The 25,553-nt window shown below is 33.2% G+C and overlaps 1 protein-coding gene across 3 annotated transcripts in view; it reads left to right on the top strand.

Annotated features, from left to right (window-relative positions):
* Nucleotides 1-25,553, top strand: part of NIPBL (NIPBL cohesin loading factor) — a 197,250-nt gene that overhangs the window by 126,595 nt on the left and 45,102 nt on the right. For all 3 annotated transcript variants that reach the window (XM_029940989.1, XM_029940986.1, XM_029940988.1), the window contains 16 exons: nucleotides 1,072-1,254; nucleotides 5,603-5,800; nucleotides 6,058-6,129; nucleotides 6,221-6,310; nucleotides 7,902-8,005; nucleotides 11,141-11,227; nucleotides 13,810-14,041; nucleotides 15,445-15,596; nucleotides 16,167-16,247; nucleotides 16,650-16,750; nucleotides 18,088-18,226; nucleotides 19,514-19,596; nucleotides 20,194-20,326; nucleotides 21,071-21,214; nucleotides 23,942-24,031; nucleotides 25,282-25,496. In XM_029940989.1, coding sequence (XP_029796849.1) covers nucleotides 1,072-1,254; nucleotides 5,603-5,800; nucleotides 6,058-6,129; nucleotides 6,221-6,310; nucleotides 7,902-8,005; nucleotides 11,141-11,227; nucleotides 13,810-14,041; nucleotides 15,445-15,596; nucleotides 16,167-16,247; nucleotides 16,650-16,750; nucleotides 18,088-18,226; nucleotides 19,514-19,596; nucleotides 20,194-20,326; nucleotides 21,071-21,214; nucleotides 23,942-24,031; nucleotides 25,282-25,496 — 2,104 coding nt within the window. The remainder of the gene's footprint in view (nucleotides 1-1,071; nucleotides 1,255-5,602; nucleotides 5,801-6,057; nucleotides 6,130-6,220; nucleotides 6,311-7,901; nucleotides 8,006-11,140; nucleotides 11,228-13,809; nucleotides 14,042-15,444; nucleotides 15,597-16,166; nucleotides 16,248-16,649; nucleotides 16,751-18,087; nucleotides 18,227-19,513; nucleotides 19,597-20,193; nucleotides 20,327-21,070; nucleotides 21,215-23,941; nucleotides 24,032-25,281; nucleotides 25,497-25,553) is intronic.

Here is a 25,553-nt window from a genome sequence, read left to right as displayed (position 1 = left end):
TCATTCGAATGTTATAGTGTTAATCTTGATTATAGTTATTAATATTCCCCACTATAATCCACTAAAGTACTCTTTGCTCCCAATTTCTAAAATTTAGCAGGTAAGACATCATTTTTGTACTTCCACTAAAAGATTTACATGGGTAAGTAAAGTAAGTTAAAATTGTCATCATTACTAGTCATCAAGGACAAATTATGCTGAATAAATAGCTTTTGCTACTTCTTTGTTTTTAAGCTCTCAATAAGATGTTAAGAATTTATTTCTTGATAGCAACTATTTGTGTGTATGTGTGTAGGATTAAGTATTAAATATTATGTTAATGTTGTTATGTTGATATATTTTTATTCCATCATTACTTTTTCATGGGAAAATGTGAGCTTATTTCATAATAAACTTGAATTTACTATTTTTAATTATAAACACTTACATTTTGCAGTATTTTTATTTATCCTGCCTTTCATGTTTCTGTTATCTTCAGTTAAAAGCATATGTTGGTTTACCTATTTGAGGAAGTCCCTTGTAATATTAAGTGATATTAGGCAAAATAGGCAGTGATAGGTAAAAACATATAAAACTCTGGTCTTAGCCATAGCACACAACCAGCAAGATCACAGATGAAAAGAAGGAGGTGCTAAGTGTCTTCCAACTCCTGTAATCTACACAGAGAGAGCCTTATTTTCAAACTAACTGGCATAGACCTCTGTAAAACAAATGTGGATACTACCAAGAATGCAAGATGAATCCCCTAGTACAAATATGCTGGTCAATGCCAGTGGATTCATAGTTTTAGAAAGTTTTTAGTTTGTGCAAATGAAGGCATTATATCAAAAACTGATGATATAACTACCCTTTTTATATCTTTTAAGTTGTTTTATAATGATACATGTATAAAAACTGCATTATCAGGTTAGGGTTGAGCCTATTATAGTTTTAAATATGTGTTTTATTAAAATACAAAGATGACTTAGAAAACGTAAATAAATTCTAGTATTTCATTTTCATTGTGCTAATTTAGTTAAAATTTCCCTTTTATCTTCAGATTTAAATTCTTTTCTTACCTTTCATTAATAGGTAGTATAGATCAATCAGTGTTAAAAGAATTACCCCCCGAACTTCTGGCAGAAATTGAATCCACCATGCCACTTTGTGAACGTGTGAAAATGAATAAACGCAAGCGTAGCACAGTTAATGAAAAGCCAAAATATGCTGAAATCAGTTCAGATGAAGATAATGATAGTGATGAAGCTTTTGAATGTAAGTATCACATAATTTTATTATTACTTTAGAATCAAAAAGCAGATTGATATGTTTGTCGCATTCATAATTTGGGGGGTTAGGAAGAGTACAGTGATCTTAATAACTTAGTATAGCAAGTTTTTTCTTTATACTTAAAAAATGTGTGACAGATGAGATCAGTTGGCACCAAGAAAATTTTAATGAGTTATAATTAGTGTCAAATAACACAGGTATGTGTCTGTATTTAGCAAACATTTATTGAGCTCCTACTATATATGTTAGGCTCTAGAATAAAAGTATAAATAAGATGTGGCCCCTGTCTTTAAAGAGCCTTCAGTCTAATGGGGGAAATATGTAAACAATTGGAGCACAGTGAGAAAAGTACAGTGATAATAAGTAAATCCACGGTACTATGGGAGCACATTGGATTGGCATCAAAATTATACTTGGGTTTCAGGGAATGCTAACTGGAAGAGGTGACACTTGAGTTGAGTCTTGAAGGACACATAGGAGATAGCCAGGTGAAGAAATATTTAAAACCATACTATTACTAAATTATGAATGGATTAGCCACGTTGCCAATTATCTGTGTGGTTTGGACCTGGCTTCTCCTTTTTGCCCAGCTGTGTCCTGGAATTCCTCCCTTGTTTCACTGTTTTCCAGAGCTGGCTTCTTCACTACACAGCTACCTCTCTACAACACTGTGATCACCTGTCTTTGCACTAGACTTGCTATACCTCGCCTGTCTTCCTACTGGTCCACTGAAAAAGTTCTTCTCTTTTATCCCTATCTTCCTTCTTCTGGAGCAAGAGAATTGAGCCTAGCCAAGAGGGGTCAGCAACTTGTTTGACTTAAACGGCATTCAGTGGAAACAGACTATGGGAGATCTTCACTTGTGTGCCAACTGACTTAGTCATTATGACCAAAAGAACTGGGAAGACCACCAGTGTATTCTACCTTTTCCACCTAGTTTCTATAGATTGAGGTGTGACAAGCAAGGGCAGGAAGGACAGATGCATGCTGCCGATTTTAAATGTATATTGCTAATGGAAATCCTTTATCTCCTCCAAAGTTTTTAATGTTCATTTACTCTGGTCTTTAAATTGTGAGCTGTTGAGCTATGAGCGGTAGACTATAAATACTGAACAAATCTGAAGAAAGTTTTAAAATTGAAATAAAATATATAGTAAAGTTAATCTGACAATTATATATGTACAATTGTTATTATTTGTATTATCATGAGATGTATTTACATGCAATATATTTCAATGGCTAAAGTTAATACCTTTTTATTATAATCAAACATTTTGGTCATATGGGAACATATATTCTGGAAAGGGATAGGAGAAAGGAGATCTGGTGGCCCATAAACTCTCTCCCCTTTATAGACATGCCTCTCCTTCACTCTCCCTTCTTCCCCCTAAAACCATTTCTAAAGGGAATAGTTAAGAAGGCAGAGTCCCTTTATAGATTGATTTCAAATCACACTTCAACTCCATTTAACTGAGAGTGGCTGCCTGCATTGACAAACTGATGAGAATTTTGAAGGTACCTCACAGTTAGTAGAAAGGATAGCACAATCAGAAATGCCCATCAAGTGTAAAATAGAGATGAGAGCCACACGTGCCTAATGTTTGTCATTGGTGCAGCCACTATTCTTTTCCTTGCTTTCTGTTAGGAGATCTCTCGTTCCATCTTATGGGAGCACTTAGTGTCATCTTAAAGCCATGAACATTATTATATCTGTTTCCAAGTGTATTGAAAGCTAGTGCTAGAGAACCTCAGCTTCAACCCTTGCTGGGAGGAAGAAAAGTTTCTCTGAATTTTTCAGGAGACCTCAGAGTAGCTTCCTGTTTTTTCTAGGTTTTTTGCTATACACGTAACTATAGAAAAATTTACTCTGGAGCCACTGATTTGAGAGATGAAAGAATTTCAATTGGCAGTTGACATAAACAATGAAATTGTTGTTATACCACAACAAAAACAATGCAGTGAAAATATAGTACAAAATGTAAAAGTATCATGAGCACATAAGCATAAGCATTATGCTGCTTTGAGAGAGACCTTTTGAAACTTAAGGTTTTACTGCAGTTTAATCAAATTATGCTCCTAAAAATCTAAAATTAAGGCAATTGTTTTGTTGAAGGATGGGGGAACAGTTGAGGGGTAACTTTGAAAGTTGGGCCACATAGATCTGGATAGCTGTAGCACAACTACAAGGTCAGTGTGTTGTTGGGGAAGGATGGAAGATGTAAACCAAAGAGCAATGTAGCTGAAATTTAGAAAGGGAAGGTGGAAGACACTCAAGTCATATTTTATCTACCTGTCTACTGAGCTCCTCCCCTACTTCTTTCAGGGTAATGAGAGTAATAGCAAAAGAATAAACTAGTAACAATGAATTTGGATCTTGATAAACTCATTATAACACACTGTATCATAGAAGTTGGGTGGCGTTTTTTCCTAATTTGCCATCCTATTTTTGTCCAGATTTCCTAAAGTTTAATGAATGAGAAAGAAAAATCGTTAAAGTCTATAAAAATTACCACCAGTACAGTATTTTATATGTTCTTGCTAACAACTGTAAGATTTTTCAAGCATTTTCTAATCATAGAATTGAATGCTTGAAATGGATTTTTTATGAAATTAAAATTCAGAAGGACTAGGTCATATTTGAGGTCATATAATTCTACTTTCTGAACAAATTTGCTTATTAGTTGTTATTCCTCATATTTGGTAGGTATTTTAGTACTTGTTGAAAAAATATTTAGTGAATGCTAAATGTTTATCTGACACACACACACCCCTTATTAATTTACAAGGCAGCCTCTCAGCTAAGAGAAGTACTGGGGCATACCCTAATTGCAAAAGGGGAGAAGGTCCTACTTCTTCCTCATAATTCATAGTCAAATTTATTTATGCCTAATTATGAAGAAAATCATTGGAGATTTAAATATACACATTTACATTTGTCTTTTTTTCATGAACCATCTTGCTATGCCAAGCTTATGACCAAAAAGAAGAGGAAACAAAATTATCTTTTTCTGCCATACTGTCAGTAGATTGGACAAAAGAGTCTAGAACCAGAAACCAAACTAGATTCTTGAATAGGAATAGCTAAGGCAGCATGTAAGAATAAGATTAGCCAGAGTGTAGGCATTGCTTATTCACACATAAGGGCACCAGCACAAGCATAGTAGAATACATCTATCTATGCTAGTAAGGTTGGCATCCTTAAATCTAAGAATTTAAGGGGTCTCAAGCATGATTTTTGTCTTAAGTGTTTGGGTATTGATCATAGTTAGGGATTTGGAATAGAAGCCAGTTACAAGAAGGCAAGGGAGTCAAGTTTCGTTCAATGATTAGAAAGTATTTCATTGTCAGCAACAAGTGGTCAAAACAACAGGAATCCCAAGATGTAAGACAACATTAAGTTGCTGGTGCTACATGCTAGAAGCAGGTATGGTAAATATTTGTCACTTGTACTGCTCTCAAGCTCTCACAGGACAGACATCTCTCATTAGTCTTTCTTGCTGAAATATGATGCTTTCTCAAGGAAATGTAGTGCCTTTGGCAGCTATTACCATTTGATCAGAGTTGATGTGTCAGATGAAATCTGTTTGCCACTTCTGCCTCTAAGTTTCTGTTAGTACTGGTGATTTTAGCAGAACGCTTAGACCCTTGGAAGGATGGGGAAGGGACTGAAGGTAACATACATAAATATGCTTATGTAGCAATTATAAGCTTAAAAGTGTTTTTCTTTGGTTTAAGCAAGTATATTATTTGGGAACTGAATTCAGTATGAGTATTTACAACTGTATTGATTTATTCATCTTTTTAGGCCTGTGATGTTAGATTATCAGTATTGAATTTATACCTAAGTCGTGAGTTTTTAATTGTTGGTATACATGGTTACCCCATATTCTATAACACTCAAAAGTTTACTTATAACTCCAAACCCTACTCCCCGTCAGTAATCTAAATGCTTTAAGGTGTTCCTGTTTTTCATTCAAATCCTAGATAAAGATTGTTTTTGCATGCCTTAATTAATTCTGATGGTTAGATAATATCTTTCCTGACTTGCTGAATCTTTCTTTCTTTGAAATGAGTACTGTTTAATTCCCAGAACATTCCTATCTATATTTGTTAGCAAACGAAATTCATGTAAAAATCTTTAACTGTAGATCGATATTGCTAAAATAAGTGATACCATTTCTATACCATAATTTATATTTCTCATTAAACAGAATAACTCAGAATTTCCTAGACACACACAGTCATTTTCCCCCATGTGGTACATTTGTGAAGTACAAGCTTTAATAGTCTTTTTAAATGAGGTAAATTATTTGTCATGGGGATTTGCTTTTAGCCTCTAGGAAACGACATAAAAAAGATGATGATAAAGCTTGGGAATATGAAGAACGTGACAGAAGAAGCTCTGGGGATCATAGGAGAAGTGGCCACTCTCATGAAGGAAGAAGGAGTTCAGGTGGTGGTCGTTATCGAAACCGAAGCCCATCAGATTCTGACATGGAAGATTATTCTCCTCCTCCCAGCCTTAGTGAGGGTAATTCATCAGTGTCAACGGATTTTCTTACATAAGCTGCTTTACATTTAGGGGTTTAACTTTGAAGAATATTTAATACTTTTTTTTGGGTTAATTAACAACTCCTAATTGTTAATCAAGACAAAAGTATATATTTAGTTTGGAATGGCAGTGGTTATTTTTTAAGTATTAAACGTTCTGGAAGAACCTAAAAGCAAAAATAGAAATATTTTCAAGTAGTCATTCTTGTATTTCAGTATTTCTTTTGTTTGATTTAGTTGCTAGAAAAATGAAGAAAAAAGAAAAACAGAAGAAGAGGAAAGCTTATGAACCAAAACTAACACCTGAAGGTAAATTTTTGTTTGTCTTTGTTTAGTCTTCAACTTCAGTATTATACTTGCAATATGAACATCATAAGTTTTTATTTTTTCTTTGTTGTAGAAATGATGGATTCTTCGACTTTTAAGAGATTCACAGCCTCAATAGAGAATATTTTGGATAATTTAGAAGACATGGATTTTACTGCATTTGGTAAAATCACTTTAAATATATATTTACCTCTAAATACAAAATCAGTTTTAAATATATTTATTTACCTGTGTGTCTAGCTTTCTGCCAGCTATCTAGTAGATACCAAGGCATGGCTACGTGCTCTCAGGCAACTTGAAATTTAGATGTAGAGTCCAGTATAGTCTATATTATCAAGAAATCAAAAACTTTAGTTTAAACATCAGGTATTATTAATCTGATGTAATATAATTGATAATATAATTATTAATTGATTATGTCTAAGAATTCTGAAAGTAGCTACCAATGTAGGTAGGTAGGTAGGTAGGTAAATAAGGAAACCTTAATGCAGGTAAAACTTGAGTAGATCCGAGATAAGGAGAGTAACAATTTGAGCAAGGATGCAGAAATAGGAAGCCATGCATTCATTTATTCTTACAGCCAATATTTATTGAATACTTGTCCTTTGTCAGTAATATATTAAGTGCTAGAGATGCAAAGATAAATATCCCAGCTCCTGGCTTCAAGTAATATAGAATCTAATATGGAAAACAAAATAGTAAACCAATTAACATACAATAGGATTAGTGTAATATTTATATATTCCTTTTATAATAATATGTAAATATCATATCTATAAACATAAAAATCTAACACACTTGCAATGTTTAGAGCTACTCTCCACCATTTTATGCCACCTTCAAGCTGGTACAAACATTTTACCTAATTTATACAAAACCCATGTGATATATAATATTTCTGATATGAGTTCACCTATTTGAAAATGTATTAAAAGGCATATTATCCATTATATTACCCTTTATTTTAAAAGTATTTGTTTTGTCAGAGTTACTTGCTGAAGTATCATTAATGCATTTCTCCATTACTTGGAGTATCAGTTTTGTCATGTATAAAACTTTAGCTGTGTGCTGAGAAACTGTCTCCCATGTCATTTAAGATCCCAACCAGAAGACACATGACACTCTCAAATTGGGATAATTTGAGGAGGACTTAACTTACAAAGAAACCAGTTTCAGAGTTAGGGACAGAATAGTGCCAGAATCCAGGGTTAACAGCCATGAAACTGTTACTATCTCTTCTCCAAAGGGACCAAGGGTAAAGAGAAGTTACCAGACTCTCACTCCATAGGGAAATAATTTTTGTAGGCTGCCTTGAAAAAACAGCAGAAACCCTTTGGTCAGAGCACATAGGCAGCCTGAGGAGACCTGAGATGGAAGGAGTCAGGGGTATGAATACCCTGACCTCACTCTCCTTTTCTTTAGATCTTCTGACGGGGCACCCACCTAGCTGAACCCAAACAGAGCTAGAGGGAGTGGGACACGGTTGATGTAGTCACACAGGTCAGCCCCCTGGGGCAGAGAGTGAAGATAATGAGATTTGAGTCCTCTTTTCATCCCAGTCAGAGCTCTATAGTTTTAATCCCTGTCCTTGCTCATTTAGGGCTGTGCTTGAGGTGTGCAGAGGTCTCTTAAGTTGTTATTTGTTTAGTTTGTTTATATCTGTCTGTGTGTCCAGAAATTTTATTAAAAAGTTAAACTTACTATTGTGAGCTATTTATTCTCCCTTAATTGTTTGGGTTGGTTTGGTTTTTCAGGTGATGATGATGAAATTCCTCAGGAACTTCTCTTAGGAAAACACCAGCTTAATGAACTCGGCAGTGAATCTGCTAAAATTAAAGCAATGGGTATAATGGATAAGGTATCTCACTAAAGTAAAATTTATATATTTACTTAAGGTCTAATATTTGAAATTAAAGTTTTCAACGTAGATTATAAAATTTACATAAAGTAAATACTGAAAACAATTTCTGGTTGCCTTGTGAGAGGCTAACTGAATTTTTTTTTAAACTTGAATCAAAGAGGTATTCTGTAAATTATTCTAAAGGAGATTGTAATATTGCACTGTGAAAGAGGCATGGGCCTGGATTTTTTTTCCCCACTGGTTTCCCTTTTTTTGTTGTTGTCTCAGATACTCAAATTATTTAAATGTAGAAATACACTAAATTTTTCTCCGGCATTTGCTTTAGCCATTTCGAATAGTGAAAGAGTAATGCTACAGTTTCAACACATTAATTGTTAATAAGTACATAGCCTCATTGCTGTAGACTTTATAATAATTTTCATGAGTTGCCTTTCCTGTGAGCTCTCTGTTGCTAAATAGTCTCATTCTTTTCTCATGAAATAGCAGAATGTGTTTTTTTCATTGATAATAACTTAAAACATTAGGGATAGTATCAAGGAATGGCTTCCCATAATCTTTATGAGCCACAATTTACTCCATAAACTGCTGCATGATTGCTGTGCAGATACAATGTCAAGATGACTCCTCTGTCCTCTTCTTTTTTTTTTTTTTTAATTAAGTTTATTTATTTTGAGAGACAGAACATATGAGAGGGAGGGGCAGAGAGAGACAATCTTAAGCAGGCTCCATGCTGTCAGCACAGAGCTGGATGCCGGGTTTGATCCCACAAACCATAAGGTCATGACCTGAGCTACCCAGGTGTCCCTCTCCTCTTCCAACCAGGGCAGGCTCCCTGTTGTACAGAATTATCTGTTCTCTGAATCTGAATTTGGTGGGGTTTTTGTTGGTTTTAGATTCCACATGTGATATTGTATGTCCTTTGTCTTTGACTTATTTTTCTTAGTGTACTGCCCTCAAGGACCAATCATGTTGTCACAAATGCCAAGATTTCCTTTTTTATGGTAAAATAATATTCCATTGTGTATGTATGTATATATACATATATATATATACATATACATATATATATATACACACACCTATTTTGTTTGCTCATTCATCAGTTTCTGAGCACTTCAGATGCTTCCATGTCTTGGCTGTTGTAAATAATGATGAAATGAACATGGGGGTGCATATATTTTTTTTAAGTTAGTGTTTTCTTTTCCTTCACATAAATACCCAGAAGTGGAATTGAAGGATCTTATGGTAGTTCTATTTTTAGTTTTTTGAAGACCCTCCCTATGGTTTTTCATGGTGGCTGCACCAAATTACAAACCCGTGCAAAAAGGGTTTCCGTGAATTTATGTTTTAAAGCCAGACATAGCACATAGTTAACCAGTAATTAAGGTGCTACTTAGTTCACAGTATTACTATGTGCAGTGAGAGATACATTGATTTATTATATAGGAATATGTCATCAGTTTTCTTAGGTGATACTTTCAATCCTAGGTTTATTTCATAAATTCTGTAATTGTATATAGCTATTATTTCTGTTTCACAAAGTGAATTTGCTGAGTATTTTCAAAGTATGGGAAGTTTACCTCAAGTCTCAATAGTTTAGGGGCATCTGGGTAGTTCCGTCAGTTAAGTGTTAGACTTTTGATTTTGGCTCAGGTCATGATCTCAGTTTGTGAGATCAAATCCTGTGTCAGGCACTGTGCTGACAGTGTGGAGCCTGCCTAGGATTCTTTCTCTCTCTGCCCCTCCCCAACTTGTGCACCCATGTTTCTCCACCCCCTCACCCCAGCGTCAAAATAAATAACCTTTAAAAAAAAGTCTCAGTAGTTTGGGGCTCCTGGGTGGCTCAGTCGGGTTAAGTGTTTGACTTTGGCTCCAGTCATGATCTCACAGTTCCTGGGTTTGAACCCTGTGTTGGGCTCTGTGCTGACAGCTTAAAGCCTGGACCCTGCTTCAGATTCATTCATTCATTCATTCTCTCTCTCTGTTTCTCTCTCCCTCTCTCTCTCTCTCCCTCTCTCTCTCTCTCTCTCTCTCTCTCCCCCCCTCTTCCTCCCTCTCCCTCTCTTTCCCTCCCTCTCTCTCTTTCTCTCTCTATTTCTCTGTCTCTCTACCTCTCAAAAATAAACATTTAAAAAAATTTAGGGGTGCCTGGGTGGATCAGTTGGTTAAGTGACTTCAGCTCCGGTCATGATCTCGTGGTTCATGGGATCAAGCCTCACGACTGGCTCTGTGTTGACAGCTCAGAGCCTGGAGCCTGCTTCAGATTCTTTGTCTCCCTCTCTCTGCCCCTCCCCTGCTTGTGTTGTTTCTCTCTGTCTCTCAACAACAACAGAAAATAAACATTTAAAAAAATGTAAAAAAAATTAAAGACTCCCAGTAGTTTAATCTGTTGTGAAATTATCTAAAACAGTATTTAGGGGAACTTGTTTCTATACTACAGCATAAATAATCAAAATGTACTTAATGTCACCTATTGAACCTTCCATTGGACTCTTCTGGCTGATTGGTTGAGAGTTTTTTTAAGTAGAAAATGCATCCTTTGTAAGAAATGAAATCGATATTTTTAAAAATAAGGTTTCTGGGGCACCTGAGTGGCGAAGTCAGTTAAGCATCCAACTTTGGCTCTGGTCATGACCTCAGGGTTTGTGAGTTCAAGCCCTGCATTTATCTTTTACAGTTTTATGCTTCTGCTGTTTATAATACCACCTCGGATTTTAAGATACCTGCTGAATAACATTGTAGTGTGAAAACTGTATTATAATTAAATCGACAGATGTAAACTTCAGTGTGTGTGTATGTGTTCGTGTTCGTATGCATGTTCAGGGTCACTGCCACAAGAACAGGGGCCAGGCATTAGAACAAACTCAATCTTGATCAGCTATATGGTAAGAGTTGAGGTAGTAATGTGCATATGTGCCCATTCTTTGTTTGCTTTTCTGTCCTTCAGAAACAAGGGATTAATTCTCTACATAATTCAGATTTAAATAGAGAGTCTAAGTGGGAAAATTTTCGTTTCCCATTCTTTAATGTAATATATTCACTGCCCAAAGGTGATAACTGTACAGAATGTTTTTTGAATAATTATTACTTTTACCAGTGATTGATTTTTTAAAAATTGTGTTGCTATTTCAGCTTTCCACTGACAAAACTGTGAAAGTTCTAAATATCTTGGAGAAGAATATTCAGGATGGGTCAAAGCTTTCCACTTTGTTAAATCACGTAAGTTTAAGATCTACATTGTTATTTTTACCGTTTACTAATCAAAGTATTTTCAAAAGAAATTTAAAAAATTTATGGTTTTTTTTCTTTTTTTTTTATTGAGACAGAGAGAAACAGAGCGTGAGTGGGGAATAGGCAGAGAGAGAGGGAGATACACAATCTGAAGGAGGCTCCAGGCTCTGAGCTGTCAGCACAGAGCCTGGTGCAGGGCTCGAACTCACAGACTGTGAGATCACAACCTGAGCTGAAGTCAGATGCTTAACTGACTGAGCCACCCAAGCGCTCCATTTCAAAAGAACTTTGATTTGTTGGGGAAATCCCAAATTTCATTAATTTAAGCTTTTACTGCCATTTGCTTGTTATGTATTAGTGCTGCTAAATTGCACTTAGTAATTACATTGTCATTTCACAGCTTTGACATAAGCAACAGATGTAAATTTATTTCAGTTTAAGAACTGATCTTTAATCTTACATTACGTTCTTCCTTGTGTAAGTGTATGAGTGTGTTTAAAGTATTTTTTCATTTATGAAATTATGGTAATTCTTTTTCTTGACCTTTCCTGAAGAATTAGTTAGAAACTTTATGTTGATTTTCTAATGTATCCTGAAACAGGAATCCTTATATACCATTTTTATACCTAGTTCAAATGGTTATTGAAAAGATTAAATAAACTACTTCATGTAAAGTGCTTAAGAGTATCTCCACATCTTAAGTTCTCAACAAACATTAATAGCAACTCTTAATATATTTTAGTACCTTTATGTTAAAAGCAGTAACAACATAATGTAATGGTTTATAAATTGATTAAAGTAAATGTCCTGGAATCTACCTTCCTAGCATTGTAGCATTGTAGCTGACTTTCAAAATCATGTTTATATTCAAATTGATCTTGATAGCGCTACCATTAATGAATACAAACACTGATGCTTATAGGCATTTATTATGAGATAAGAATTTGGGAAAGTTTTGAGTTACTGAATTTTCCTTAGTTTTAAAACCTGATTACAAAGCTTGTTTATTTATTATAGAAAATTTCCCGAACAAAACAAGCTCAAAACGGTCCATATTTTCATCTGGCAATAACCAACATTAACACTTTTGTCTATATATGTATTTCCATTCTCGTATTTGCATATATAGTATGTGTACATTTAGTACATACACTGGATCTTATGAGAGAAGTGTTCTTGATATTTGCAGAAGCCACAGGATTAATAAGTGATCTACATGGAATAAAAAATTTAGCAAAATAATCTACATTTCTATTTTATTAAATATATCTATATTTTTCCAGTGCCTTTTTAAAATTAGTTTTTGGATCAGAAACAAGGCTTGGAGAAACCTGTAGTGGCAATCTACTACATCCTTAGCCTACAAATTTTCTTTAAAAGACTTTGACAAGAAATTGTAGTAAATGTCAAGAATCTAGAGTTCTGGAGAGCTGGCAGACTCAGTCTTTATGAAATTATTCTACTTCCTGAAGCCTTGGCATTATTTAATGTGTTGCAGATAGCTTTAACATTTGACATGAATGATGAACCTTCTTAACTGACTCTTCATACAACAATTTTATTATCTAAGAAAAGCTGTTTAATCTTATTTTTTTTAAGTAGGTATGAAAGCAATAAAACGAAGGAAAGCGTATTAGAGAGTTAGGAAAAAAAGTAATGGAGTTTTTAGGCATTAGTGTTTAGAAAGCCCTTCTCTGCTTTGCATCTATTGTGCTTTTATTTCATTTTCCAATGTATAAGCTTTGAATAACATGCATTTGAAAGTATTCCTAGAGTAAAAAGTTGGTATTTCATAAGTTAAGGATGTAATAAAAGGATTCTCTCAAAGTATGATTGAAAGTACTCCTTCCCAATTATAATGTAAGTTGCTAGTGTGTAAATTAAAATGCAGTCTTCTGTCAGTTGTTGAATTATCCATTTTAGAAAATAAATTATGTTTTCAGTAGTCTGTATAATAACCACTTTAATCTCTGTTTCAAAATTATGATGATGTTGAAAAACAAGTAATAGGATTGAATCAATTACATTTTACTATTAAATGAGGTCTGCTGTTAATTGTTTTAATTTTTGCTTTGTTCTCACAATAGCAAGCAGAACTTATAATGTTTTAACTAGCATAATGTTTATACCCCAAACACAAAATTATTTATATAAATTATAGTCTTTAGCTAAATCTTAGGTTTGGATAAAGTACATAGAAGATAAAGATAACTATAACTCTGTCATTGGAGTGTCATCTAGTGGTGAAATTAGGAGATATTATATTTGAAAACTTTGAAACAATCTTAAATGATATCTTAATATCAGTTTTGTTCTTCATTCCTGATGTTCATGCATGTACATATACATGCACTTGGCTGGCATTAGAGCACATGACTCTTGATCTAAGCGTTGTGAGTTCAAGCCTCACATTGGGTATAGAGCTTACTTTTTTTAAAAAAATGTACATACATCAAAATACTTAACATGTTTTCCACTAGTGAAAATCAAATATAGTGTATTTTTTTAATATATATTTTGACCTATAAATGTGTTTGTTTCCATTTTACTAACAATGTGCTGTTTTATAGAATAACGATACTGAAGAAGAAGAAAGATTATGGAGAGACCTTATTATGGAGAGAGTTACAAAATCAGCAGATGCCTGTCTTACAACTATCAACATTATGACATCCCCTAACATGCCAAAAGCTGTATATATTGAGGATGTAATTGAAAGAGTTATCCAGTACACTAAATTTCATTTGCAGAATACGCTCTATCCTCAGTATGATCCTGTTTACAGATTAGATCCACATGGAGGTTGGTTTGCCTTTTTATAATTGAAAGCTGTTGAGTATAATGTCAAAATTATATCTACTATAGTTTATTATGTTGAATGGGTCAAAATGCAAGAACTTAAAATGGCCAAAAATTATTAGATCCCATAAATTTTAATAGGCTTTGATTTTCCGAGAGTATAGAACTTTTAGTTAATTCAGTACTTGTTCAAGTATAATTTCTTTAGCAAATATTTACATATAATAGAAGTAAAAATCCCAGATAATATCAGCTTTTGGTTTTTTTTATCACTTCCCCCTAATTTTATGCAGAATATAGGTTATCCACAATATGAATTGATTCAAGATGTATATTCTTTGTCTTATTTATAACCTTTATAAAGGAACAGTGAAATAGTTAACATGTATACATTTAAAAAGAGATGGGGGCGCATGGGTGGCCCAGTCAAATAAGCATCTGACTTTGGCTCAGGTCATGATATCATGGTTCACAGGTTCCAGCCCTGCATTGGGCTCTGGGCTGCCACCTCAAAGCTTGAAACCTGCTTTCAATTCTATGTCTTCTTCTCTCTATGCCCCTCTCCTGTTCACACACTGTTTCTTTCTCTCAAAAATAAACAAACAAAGAAAAAAAATTTTTATAAAAGGGGGACATACTTGGTTCATGAATAATCTATAATTAATTATTTACTGTTTAGTAATTGTTAGTTAATGAAAAGGGAAATATAATCTTACATTCTGCACCAATGAGAAAAAATAGAAAGGTAAGTATAAGAATTTTGGTAGCCACTGAAATGTGCCATAGATTATCTGTTACAAGAATGATTATTTATAGGGCGCCTGGATCAGTCAGTTAAGCATTGGACTCTTGGTTTCGGTTTAGGTTATGATCTCATCATTTGTAAGATTGAATTTTGCATTGGGCTCATGCTGACAGTGTGGAGCCTGCTTGGGATTCTCTCTTTCTCTCTCTGTCTCAATTTCTCTCTCTCAATCTCTCTCAATAAATAAACTTACAAAAAAAGAATGATTACTTACTATCTCAATATCCCTAGAGAATAACTTTTTTTTTTAATGTTTATTTTTGAGAGGCAGAGTGAGAAAAAAAGGATCAGAGAGAGAGGGAGAGATGGAATCCCAAGCTGCATTGACAGCACAGAGTCCCACATGGGGCTCGGTCTCGCAGACTGTGAGATCGTTATGTGAGCCAAGATCAAGAGTCAGATGCTTAATCAACTGAGTCACCCACGGGCCCTGAAAATAATTTTCTGTTTTAATAAATACCAGCTTTATTTGCCAGGTTATATTTTTATGTAGCACCTCCTAAAACAGTATTCCCTTAATTAATATATAAGTTTTATTACTCTTTATTAAAAATTGTTAAAAGTTGATAAATTACTTGTTTTGAATTTTTTTTCTTTTTAGGAGGCTTGTTAAGTTCAAAAGCAAAACGGGCTAAATGTTCTACCCATAAGCAGAGAGTAATAGTAATGCTTTATAACAAAGTTTGTGACATTGTTAGCAGCTTATCAGAATTGCTAGAGATACAACTTCTCACAGATACAACAATTCTTCAGGTAAGTGTTTTTGAAGCATTTTGTTGTATTTCTAAACCAAATGACTTAAGAATACAGGGTCTTAGTTCAGTATAATCTTGCTTACTCAGTAATAATGCCAGCACTATGTTAATTTTTTCCATTCAGAGTATATCTAAAATAAGAAATACAAGTCCAGAGAAGTTTTAAAAAGAAACATTTAGGACACAGGATAGGTGAATGTAGAATGTAAACTCTAGAATTTAGATTTTAGAGATTAATGATCATTTCCTTTGAAATATGCCAGGATATTTTCATCCAGAGTAGCAAAATGTTTTGTTTCTTTATATTATATTCTTGTGACATTTATCAACCCAGCATGGGGAGATCAGAGGCATGGTCGCTATAAAGGAAGGTATGTGCTAATGTGTTTGAGGGTGAAAGGAAAAGAGAAAAAACTAGATAGATGCTGATGATTAATGAGTGTAAGGAAAATGCCCTCTCAATTTTTTCATAAATTTCTCAGTAAATTTATGAATGTTTTGGAATTTAGTTAATGTATGTTTCTGAAATTAACTGGAGATGTATACTGATTACTTTTTGTGTGTGCAGGTATCATCAATGGGAATAACACCATTTTTTGTAGAAAATGTCAGTGAACTACAATTGTGTGCCATTAAATTAGTCACTGCAGTAAGTATAATCAGTCTATACTTTTAGTTATTCCCCCCACCCAGAAAAATATCTAATCCAAACTTGCCAAAATTAATGCAGATTCAAGTTTCCCATAGATTTGTTAAAATACTTCAGTTAATAATTCCTGAAATATATACACCTAAATTCAAATTATTTAAAATCATTTAAATTTTGTCTTTCCATCTCAAAGGTAGCATACTCCTGTAAATGAAACTAATATATTCTATCTTCTACAAGAATGTTGTAATTAATGATAGAAAAGTTGTACACATTAAGTCATTGTCATTGAAGATGTTGAAAGTACTTTCATTTTAAATGGCAGATATTTTTTTTATCATGTGATATAATTTTTTTTTTCACATAATTATAATAATTTGAAATTTTGTAATTACTAAATAGGTATTCTCAAGATATGAAAAACATAGGCAGTTAATTTTGGAAGAAATTTTTACTTCACTTGCAAGATTACCAACCAGCAAGAGGAGTTTGAGGAACTTCAGGTAACTATATCAAAGACCGAGTACAATGAAGAATCACGTAATATTATAGTCCTTATATATTTATTCCTCATCATCTTTGATTTTTATTTTAGTGATCAAATAAAAGCGAGGCAATTCAGAACAGCATGAAGAATAACTCAAATATGTGCAAAAATAGTGCACATTTGGGGGAGTTAAAGAAGTTCATTGATTCTCAAGTGTAAAGATCTTTGACAAAGTTTTTGTGCTATGGACATTTTGGGCAGATAAAACTTTGTTGTATAAGGCTGTTGTGTACATTGTAGGATGCCTAGCAGCCTCCCTGACTTAACACCTTCTAGGTGACAAGAGAACCACTGCCCCTTTTTCTAATTGGCACAACCAAAATTTTCTCCAGACACTGCCAAATGTCCCCTGAAGGTCAGAATTATCCCTGGTTAAGCCATAGTAGAAAATGTGGCTTGAAAAATTCAAAGGACGTTCAAGTGTTTTATAAGCCCTACTAAGGGACTTACATTTAAATCCTTTAAATAGTAGGAAGTCATTAATATTTTGAAAAGAGAGCTGAAAGATTACTCTAGCAGCTATATGGAGACTAAATGCTCTTAAATCACTAAGCACAGAGTAACTGAGAAATGTTATATACTGCTGTAGTCAGCATTTTGTTGTCAAGAGGAATCATTATCATAACTATCATTATAATATTCCTGAGTGATTAAGTGTGTTTACCTGACATATAGGGTTATTTTAGATTGCTTTGAAGGCTATCTTACATAAAATAATTATTATTTTTACCTTAAATTTTTTAGCCTTATTGGGTACATACAGTGTATTAAACCTAAAGAAAGACTACCAGAATAAGAGAATTTTTACATCTTTACAGTATGTTTAGAATTAAAGATTTGGAAATTTAATTTTTTATATTTTGTGCCACTGGACTCATACCCTAGCCTAGATGATCAAGAGCTGACTGTGTAGCAAATTTTAATAACAAAGTGAGTACCAGAATGCTTGGGCATTTGGAAATCTTAAACCCCTTTCTCATTTTAAAAATTATTTTGAGAAATATTGATATTATTCTTTTATAAATTTTTTTCTGCAGTGCATATATAGAAATGTGTATAAAATATTAATTTTCCCTTTGACCATTTTAATTATGTGTATGTATAAGGATTGAATTGGTATTTCTCAAATTTATTAAAAACAATTAGACATAAGGATACTATCATAAGCACTAATGATAATGCCTAGAAATATTGGTAAAACATCCTGAATTTTCAGATGATACATGACATGTAAAGTGAACTTCTTTTCATTCTCTTCATTGAATGATTTAGATGTTTTCTTTTTCCCTAAAGGTTAAATAGTAGTGATATGGATGGAGAGCCTATGTATATTCAGATGGTTACAGCACTGGTTTTGCAACTAATTCAGTGTGTTGTACATTTACCATCATCTGAGAAGGACTCTAATTCAGAAGAGGACTCAAATAAAAAAGTAAGGAGTCTTTTATAACTCTGTGCTTTTATAGAAAGAAGCCCCTAAATTCTCTGCCATTCTTCTAAAACTGAAGTTCTTAATTAGAGCTTTAAAGACTGGTCTTTAGGATCCTTGTAGACTACAGGATTAGTTTTTAGGAAACTTGTGTTTTGGTTCTGATGATTTTATCTTCTACTCACAAAACATGTAGATCATTTTAATATGATTTGTTTCCTCAGTTATAAAATGAGTATGATAATACCTAACAAGCCTTTCATATCAACCTGTAAGTCAAGTGAGATAGTGGATGTGTAAGTGAATTATTATAACTATCTATACTAATACATACATATAATTAGTTTTTATGCTGAATTAATGAATACCCTCACTATTGAGTAACTCATAGCAAAGATTTGCTTTTGTTTTTGTAGCTTTTACCTATGAAAGCTTATAATTTTTCCAGGTTCTTAATAGTATTATAAAAAATTCAAATGAGACAGAAACGATTTTGCTTATCTGCACAAATTTAATATCGAATTTTTTTAATTTACAGAAATGATATAGCTAATTTTTTCAGCCAGCATTGTTTTTAACACATAATAACTAATACCAGGTTTCTTTTACTTAAACATACATAACTGTATCACAACTTAAAATAAGAGTTTCTCTAGGTATACTTAGAAGTAGAATATTAAATAGTGTACATGCATTTTTAACTTGTCAGTTTGTTCAGCAAAGTAGTATTTTAGCTTTCTTTCTGTTAGATTTAACCTATACTGGTCAGTCTGAAATGATACCATATTTTATTTTGCATTTTCCTGGTAACTATTGAGCTTCCTGTATTTATTGACGGTTTTATTACCAAAACTTTGAATGGACTGTTTATATCCTATTCTTTAAATTTCTAATAAAGGAATTGAATTTTCTTTTGTATTATATTTCAGCATTTCATAAACTTTGAGCTTGGAATGTTTTTCTAAATTCTTTTTGTATTCTTCTGACTCACATCATAAATTATTGATAACTACATTTGTTAACCACATTTGTTAGTCTTCCATATATCAGTAAGTTAAAATGAACTCAGTATTTTTATTTAGTTGTTTTTTTATAAAGTCTTTAAATGTGTTTACTAATTGTAGCTTCTGTCTTTATATATAAGAGAATAGCCTAAGCTTCTTAGTTTTTAAATGTATCACCCCTATTTAGTAATAACATAACAATAACAACTGACCTAACCCTTCTTCCTTTTTAAAATTTTTTTTGGTTATTTCTTATATCTATATAAATTCATCTTTTTCAATCCAGGTTGACCAAGATGTTGTCATTACCAACTCTTACGAAACAGCCATGAGAACAGCCCAAAATTTCCTTTCTATCTTCCTTAAAAAGTGAGCAAAATTAACATAATCTGACTTTTATTTCCCCAGCATTGAAAATTATTTATTTATTTTATATAAATGGTTAATCCAGCTTCCTGCAATAACCTGAAATCTTGAATATGTCATCTTGGCCCTTGAATTCCCAATGTTTAAAATGAGGCATTTAAAATATAAACAATCTGAAATCTTATGAACTTACTTATATAGTTTGACTCCACAAGTTAAAGTACCAGATTGAAATTCTGTAATTTTTCTTCAGTAAATTTTGGGACATTCTAATTGGTAGGAAAGTTTGTGAAGAAATGTTTATTTGGCCTTCATAAGAATTTGTGGTAATCTTAAAGAGAAAAAGAGTAGTCAGGAAAAAAATGTATACTTGCTGGAAAGTTAGGTTTATAATAGTCGGGAAATGAATTACCTGTAGTAGGGGGGGAAATGAAATTTGAGAAATAGATTCATTTTAAGCCATGTTACTTATATTTAGTGTACTCTCATATACCTTATTATTAGATATGGGGAAGAGAAAGCTTAGTTAACAAAATTTCAATCATATGGATAGACAAGTCACCTAAATTCACAGCCTTTTCATTATTTATCTTTGAACAGATGTGGTAGTAAGCAAGGTGAAGAAGATTACAGACCACTATTTGAAAATTTTGTTCAAGATCTTCTTTCAACAGTCAATAAGCCTGAATGGCCAGCTGCTGAACTACTCCTTAGTTTGTTAGGGAGACTGTTGGTAAGAGTATAGCATTTAAAGATTATTAGATTACTAGAAGACAACATAATGAGGATGTACTCTGATTCACAGATGATGAATTCTTTAAAAATGTGTAAGGAAATATGACCATTGCATCTTTATTTTTGCATGTGCATAACTGTACACAATATTGTCAGTACTTGGTAGAAAACTTTGAAATCTTGTGACTTTTGGTGCTTTCATTTCATTAAATAAGATAACAGTACTTTAAAAACTTTTTGCAGGGGTCGGGGGGTGGAAGTATATTGTTAGTTAAAAGCATCTCAATACTCAGTCATAAGTTATTGTAGTTAATTCATTTCAAAGCATGAAACTGATAATGTGAATTCTTTGTTATCATTAAGAATATTTCTAAAAACATGACATTTCCTAGTTCTCATGTAATACAATAGGAAAATGCAAAGACATTTTGTTTTAAAAACTGTATTTAGACCTGTGCAATACAAATCATTATGAAGCTTTTGGGACCTTACATTCTATGAACTGGAAAACATACAAATAAACAGTTGAGCCTACATTTTAAAAGAATGACTATGTTCTTAAAGAGGTTTAATCTGTACTTTTTTTTAGATGAAAGTGTTCCAAAAGCAACCACTTTTGGGACAATATCACAAGAAAATATACTTAAATTTCAAATAATACAAAATAGATTTGGAATTTATATGATAAATTGCTACTAAAAATGTCATAAATTGATTAAATAAAGATTTTTTTGATATTTAGGTTCATCAGTTCAGTAACAAGTCAACAGAGATGGCTTTAAGAGTGGCATCTCTTGATTACCTTGGAACTGTTGCTGCGCGATTAAGGAAAGATGCTGTTACAAGCAAAATGGATCAAGGGTCAATAGAACGGATTTTAAAACAGGTATTGAGATAAAGGATTAAAATTATGGAGATAAGTATTAGTTAAGTACTTTCTTTAGGTATTCTTGTATTAGTGTTACATTTCATTTTATAGATTCAAAATAAGATCATGCATTTCTAAAAGTGGATTTTTCAAAAGCCCCACAGAGAAAGTTAATACCTTAGAGTGTATTATAGTGTCTAACAGGAAGTTTTAAGTGATTTGTATAAATCCTTAGTCTAACTTCTTTCTGTGAACTGCTTTTATGAATGTATGATGCTGTTTTCTATTTGCTTCAACTAAGTTTTATTTAAATCTTTAGTTTACTAAGATGCTGTTTTAGCACTCCCAAACAAATTTTTTTCTACCTTTGAATGTTATGTATCTTTCTATATTGGAGAAGGGTGAGGAGGAAGACTTTTATTTTATTATATTAGATAGTTTTCATGTTTGGCAAAAAAGAGTATTTTGTAATAATGCTAAAATTTACATAAGAAAATTGTAAATGATCTCTAATCCTACCATACACAACTATTTTTATTTTCTTCATGCTCTTTTTTTTAAATATTCATAACCATATTCATGTTGGCCACTAGAAATGCTTCTCATAGGGGTCCCTGGGTGGCTCAGTTGGTTGAGCGTCCAGCTTCGGCTCAGGTCATGATCTCACAGTTTGTGGGTTTGAGCCACACATCAGGGCTCTGTGCTGTCAGCTAGCTCAGAGCCTGGAGCCTGCTCAGGATTCTGTGTTTCCCTCTCTCTCTGACCCGTACCTGCTCCCACTGTCTCTTTCTGTCTCTCAAAAAATAAATAAAAAATTAAAAAAAAATTTTTTTTGATTAAAAAAAGAAATCCCTCTAATATTTTTTATTATACTTTGTATTTTGAAATAATTTTAAAATCCTAGAAAAGTTCTAGGAATTGTACAAAGACTTCCCACAAACCTTTCACCCAAATTTCTTAATTGTTGACCATTTGTAACATTGCTTTATCTTTATGTAACATTTCTTTTTCAAATATATATGCTTGCGTATCTGTGTGTCATTTTTTTAACTATTTGAGCAGAATTAATGCCCCTAATACCCTTGAATTTCAAAGTATGATTCCCTAGACAAGAAGCACTAATATTAACATCACCTAGGGACTTGCTGGAAATGCAAATTCTCAGGACTCTTCTACTGAATCAGAAATTCTGGGGGTGGGGCCCAGCACTGTTTTTTGATAGACCCTCAAGGTGGCTGTAATGAGTGCTGAAGTTTAAGAACCTGCTTAGTGTATATTTTTTACAAACAACAACTCTTGCTTAGATATCCACAGTACAGTTATCAAAAGCAAGGAATTACCATTAATGTAATACTACCATTTAATATAGCACTGCCATTCCTATTCAATTTCCTAGGTTATAATTTATTGCCATCATTATTTTAATGTTCTAATTGTCCTAGAATTAACCTGTGAGAGCCCCTTTTAGCTGGCTTTTGTATCTTCTTAATATGTTCCCATCTTTCTTTGAGAATTTTCTTACTTTTTGGTACAAGATGTTTCACAGTCCCCAATCTTCTCTTACTTTCCTAGCCTTGGCCCTGGAATCTGCTGTTTCACCAAATACTACAGGTTGTTTTTATTGGAGAATGGTAATTTAGAAACCAAGATCTAGGTACCAAGTGGCTTTCAGTATTTCTTAGAGTGGACCTATGACTTATTTGTTACATGTGACTATGTAGATTGTACACTGTAAAACTTGAAAGGAGGGGTCATTTGTAGGTGTTCTTACAGTGCTTGACATACATCCACATTGCTCTTGGAAGTTTACAGTTTACAATACTATGATGAATTTTTCCATATCACCCACTTTGAGAACATGGGTTATTAAAATCTTTGCTAGAGATACTCTAAAAAATTTTTATTAATGTTTATTAATATTTTTGAGAGACAGAGCTTGAATGGGGGAGGGAGAGAGGGAGACACAGAATCTGAAGCAGGCTTCAGGCCCTCAGCTATCAGCACAGAGCTTGATGTAGGGCTTGAACTCACAAACCATGAGATCATGCCCTGGCCGAAGTCAGACTCTTAACTGACTGAGCCACCCAGGTGTCCCTATTTAGAGATATTCTAAACCATACTGGCATTTCATATGGTAAAGCTAGAGTATAAGCTATAAACACTAATGTCAGCTCGGTTAATTTCTGGCTGTGTCTTGTTCTTTACAGGACCTAAAGATTCAGTACCCTTCTGTTCCTAGATAAGTGAACAACTCACTTATTACTGTATATTTAATATCCTACATAAAGTCCAATTTTTATATTATAAATACAAGTATTTCTCTTCTAGAATGTTTTAAAGTATCTCAAAGAAACCTATAGCATATAGTAAAACAGATAAAAGTTTCCTTTTTTAAATCAAAAGTTTGGAATTGTCTCTTTGTTTCCAAATAGAAAACCAGTATGTAGGACCTTCCTGTCTCTGAATACTTAACATATTATTCTGTTAATTTTTATGTCTGCTACCTATGTGCCATCCTTCAAAGAAAGATGACACTAATTCAGAAACAAAAGGGCCCTTCTCAGCTATGAGTATAAATGTGTTTTGTGAAGTTGCATTCTTCTGTTTTTTTCTTTTATTTGCTCTTCTTATATTTTCATTTTTTATCATTTATCAGTTTTTTCCTAGATTTGTATTTATAACTAGCTAAATTTATTAAAATACACTAGTAATATTATTTTTGTTCTTACTTGGTTTATTTTGTAGGTTTCAGGAGGAGAAGATGAAATACAACAACTGCAAAAAGCATTGCTTGATTACTTGGATGAAAACACTGAGACTGATCCTTCACTAGTGGTAAGAATCTTTTCTTCCTTTTTTGGAGATAACACATCAAATTCAAATTGGGCCCGAAAGAAAATTGGGAAGTGTCACAAAGAGGAAGGTTGCTTGGAGTACTGATTTTTAAAACATAGGGGTACTTGATGATGATGTAAATTAAAGAGAATGGTTATAGATTGGTTTGTCTTCCATGGAATTCTGGCATAGATATGTATTATACTAAAATGGTTTGACAGGGAGAAATCTTTCTGTAAGTTATCTTTGAGACTGAGCTAGGTCATTGCTATTCACAGTGGACGTGGCCCAGATGGTGCTTCAGATGATCTAGGAGCATATAAAAAGAAGCTATTAGAATCTTATGTGTATATTTCTTTTTAAGTACAACCCTTATTTCTATTTTTATGTAAATTTTGTATCCAAATTATTAGTATAATAGGCTCATTTATAAGACCTACAAACTGTGTTAAAAAACACTGCATGTATTAGGACACTTTGTTTTATTTATTTATTTTGAGAGAAAGAGAGTGGAGGAGGGACAGAGATAGGGAGAGAGAGAATCCCAAGTGGGCTCTCTGCTGTCAGTGCAGACCCCAGTATTGGATTTGATCCCACAAACGGCAAGATCAAGACTGGAGCCAAAATCAAGAGTCAGACGCTAAACTGAGTGAGACACCCAGGCGCCCCAGTGTGCTTTTTAATTTTTAGTTTTTACTAATAGGATATACAGTCGAAAGAGGTTGAAGGTAACTATTCAGTCAACTACTGCAGCCTTTTAGTCTGCATTAAAAGGAGCAGATAATAGGTGTGCCTCCGTGTTAAAGTATTTCAGTAATAATTCGCTATCTATTTCTTGAAGAAGTAAGTGGTATTTTGAAAGTAACTGGAGTCTTCTACCTTTGGCATTGTATCCTGTTGTTCTAAACTTCTCCAGTTGAACTGTCATCTGTCTAATTTTAGTGACCTATGTGTGATGCTTTCCTTTGTTAAGTAATTGATATTAGTATTCTTGATTTAATACAGTTGTGTTTATCAAATTAATCTTTTGACATAATTAATACAAGTATTCAGACAAAGTAAAATAAGTTTTCTATCATTTAGATATTCAAATCTTCTAGCTTTCTTAAAATCTGTTTTTATCTGCTGGAAGTTGGTTTAAAATACACCTGAATATTGATTCCTGATTGTGTGCATTTTATCAGTGGATTGGAAGTTTCATTTAAAAATTCCTTTAATTTCATCAACTTCAAGTCTTATTTTCTTTTCAGTTTTCTCGCAAATTCTATATAGCCCAGTGGTTTCGTGACACAACTCTAGAAACAGAAAAAGCAATGAAATCACAAAAAGATGAAGAATCATCTGAAGGAACACATCATGCAAAGGAAGTTGAGACAACTGGTCAAATCATGCATCGAGCTGAAAACCGGAAAAAGTTTCTTAGAAGCATTATCAAAACCACACCTTCGCAGTTCAGCACATTAAAGTAAGATCCAGAGAGAAAGCATCTTTACTTTTTTAGTTATCTCATTGATATCTCTCT

The sequence above is a fragment of the Suricata suricatta genome, chromosome 6, assembly GCF_006229205.1.
Source record: "Suricata suricatta isolate VVHF042 chromosome 6, meerkat_22Aug2017_6uvM2_HiC, whole genome shotgun sequence".
NCBI lineage: Eukaryota > Metazoa > Chordata > Mammalia > Carnivora > Herpestidae > Suricata > Suricata suricatta.
Note: the sequence above shows the minus strand (reverse complement) of the source record. Positions and strands in the feature narration are given on the sequence as shown.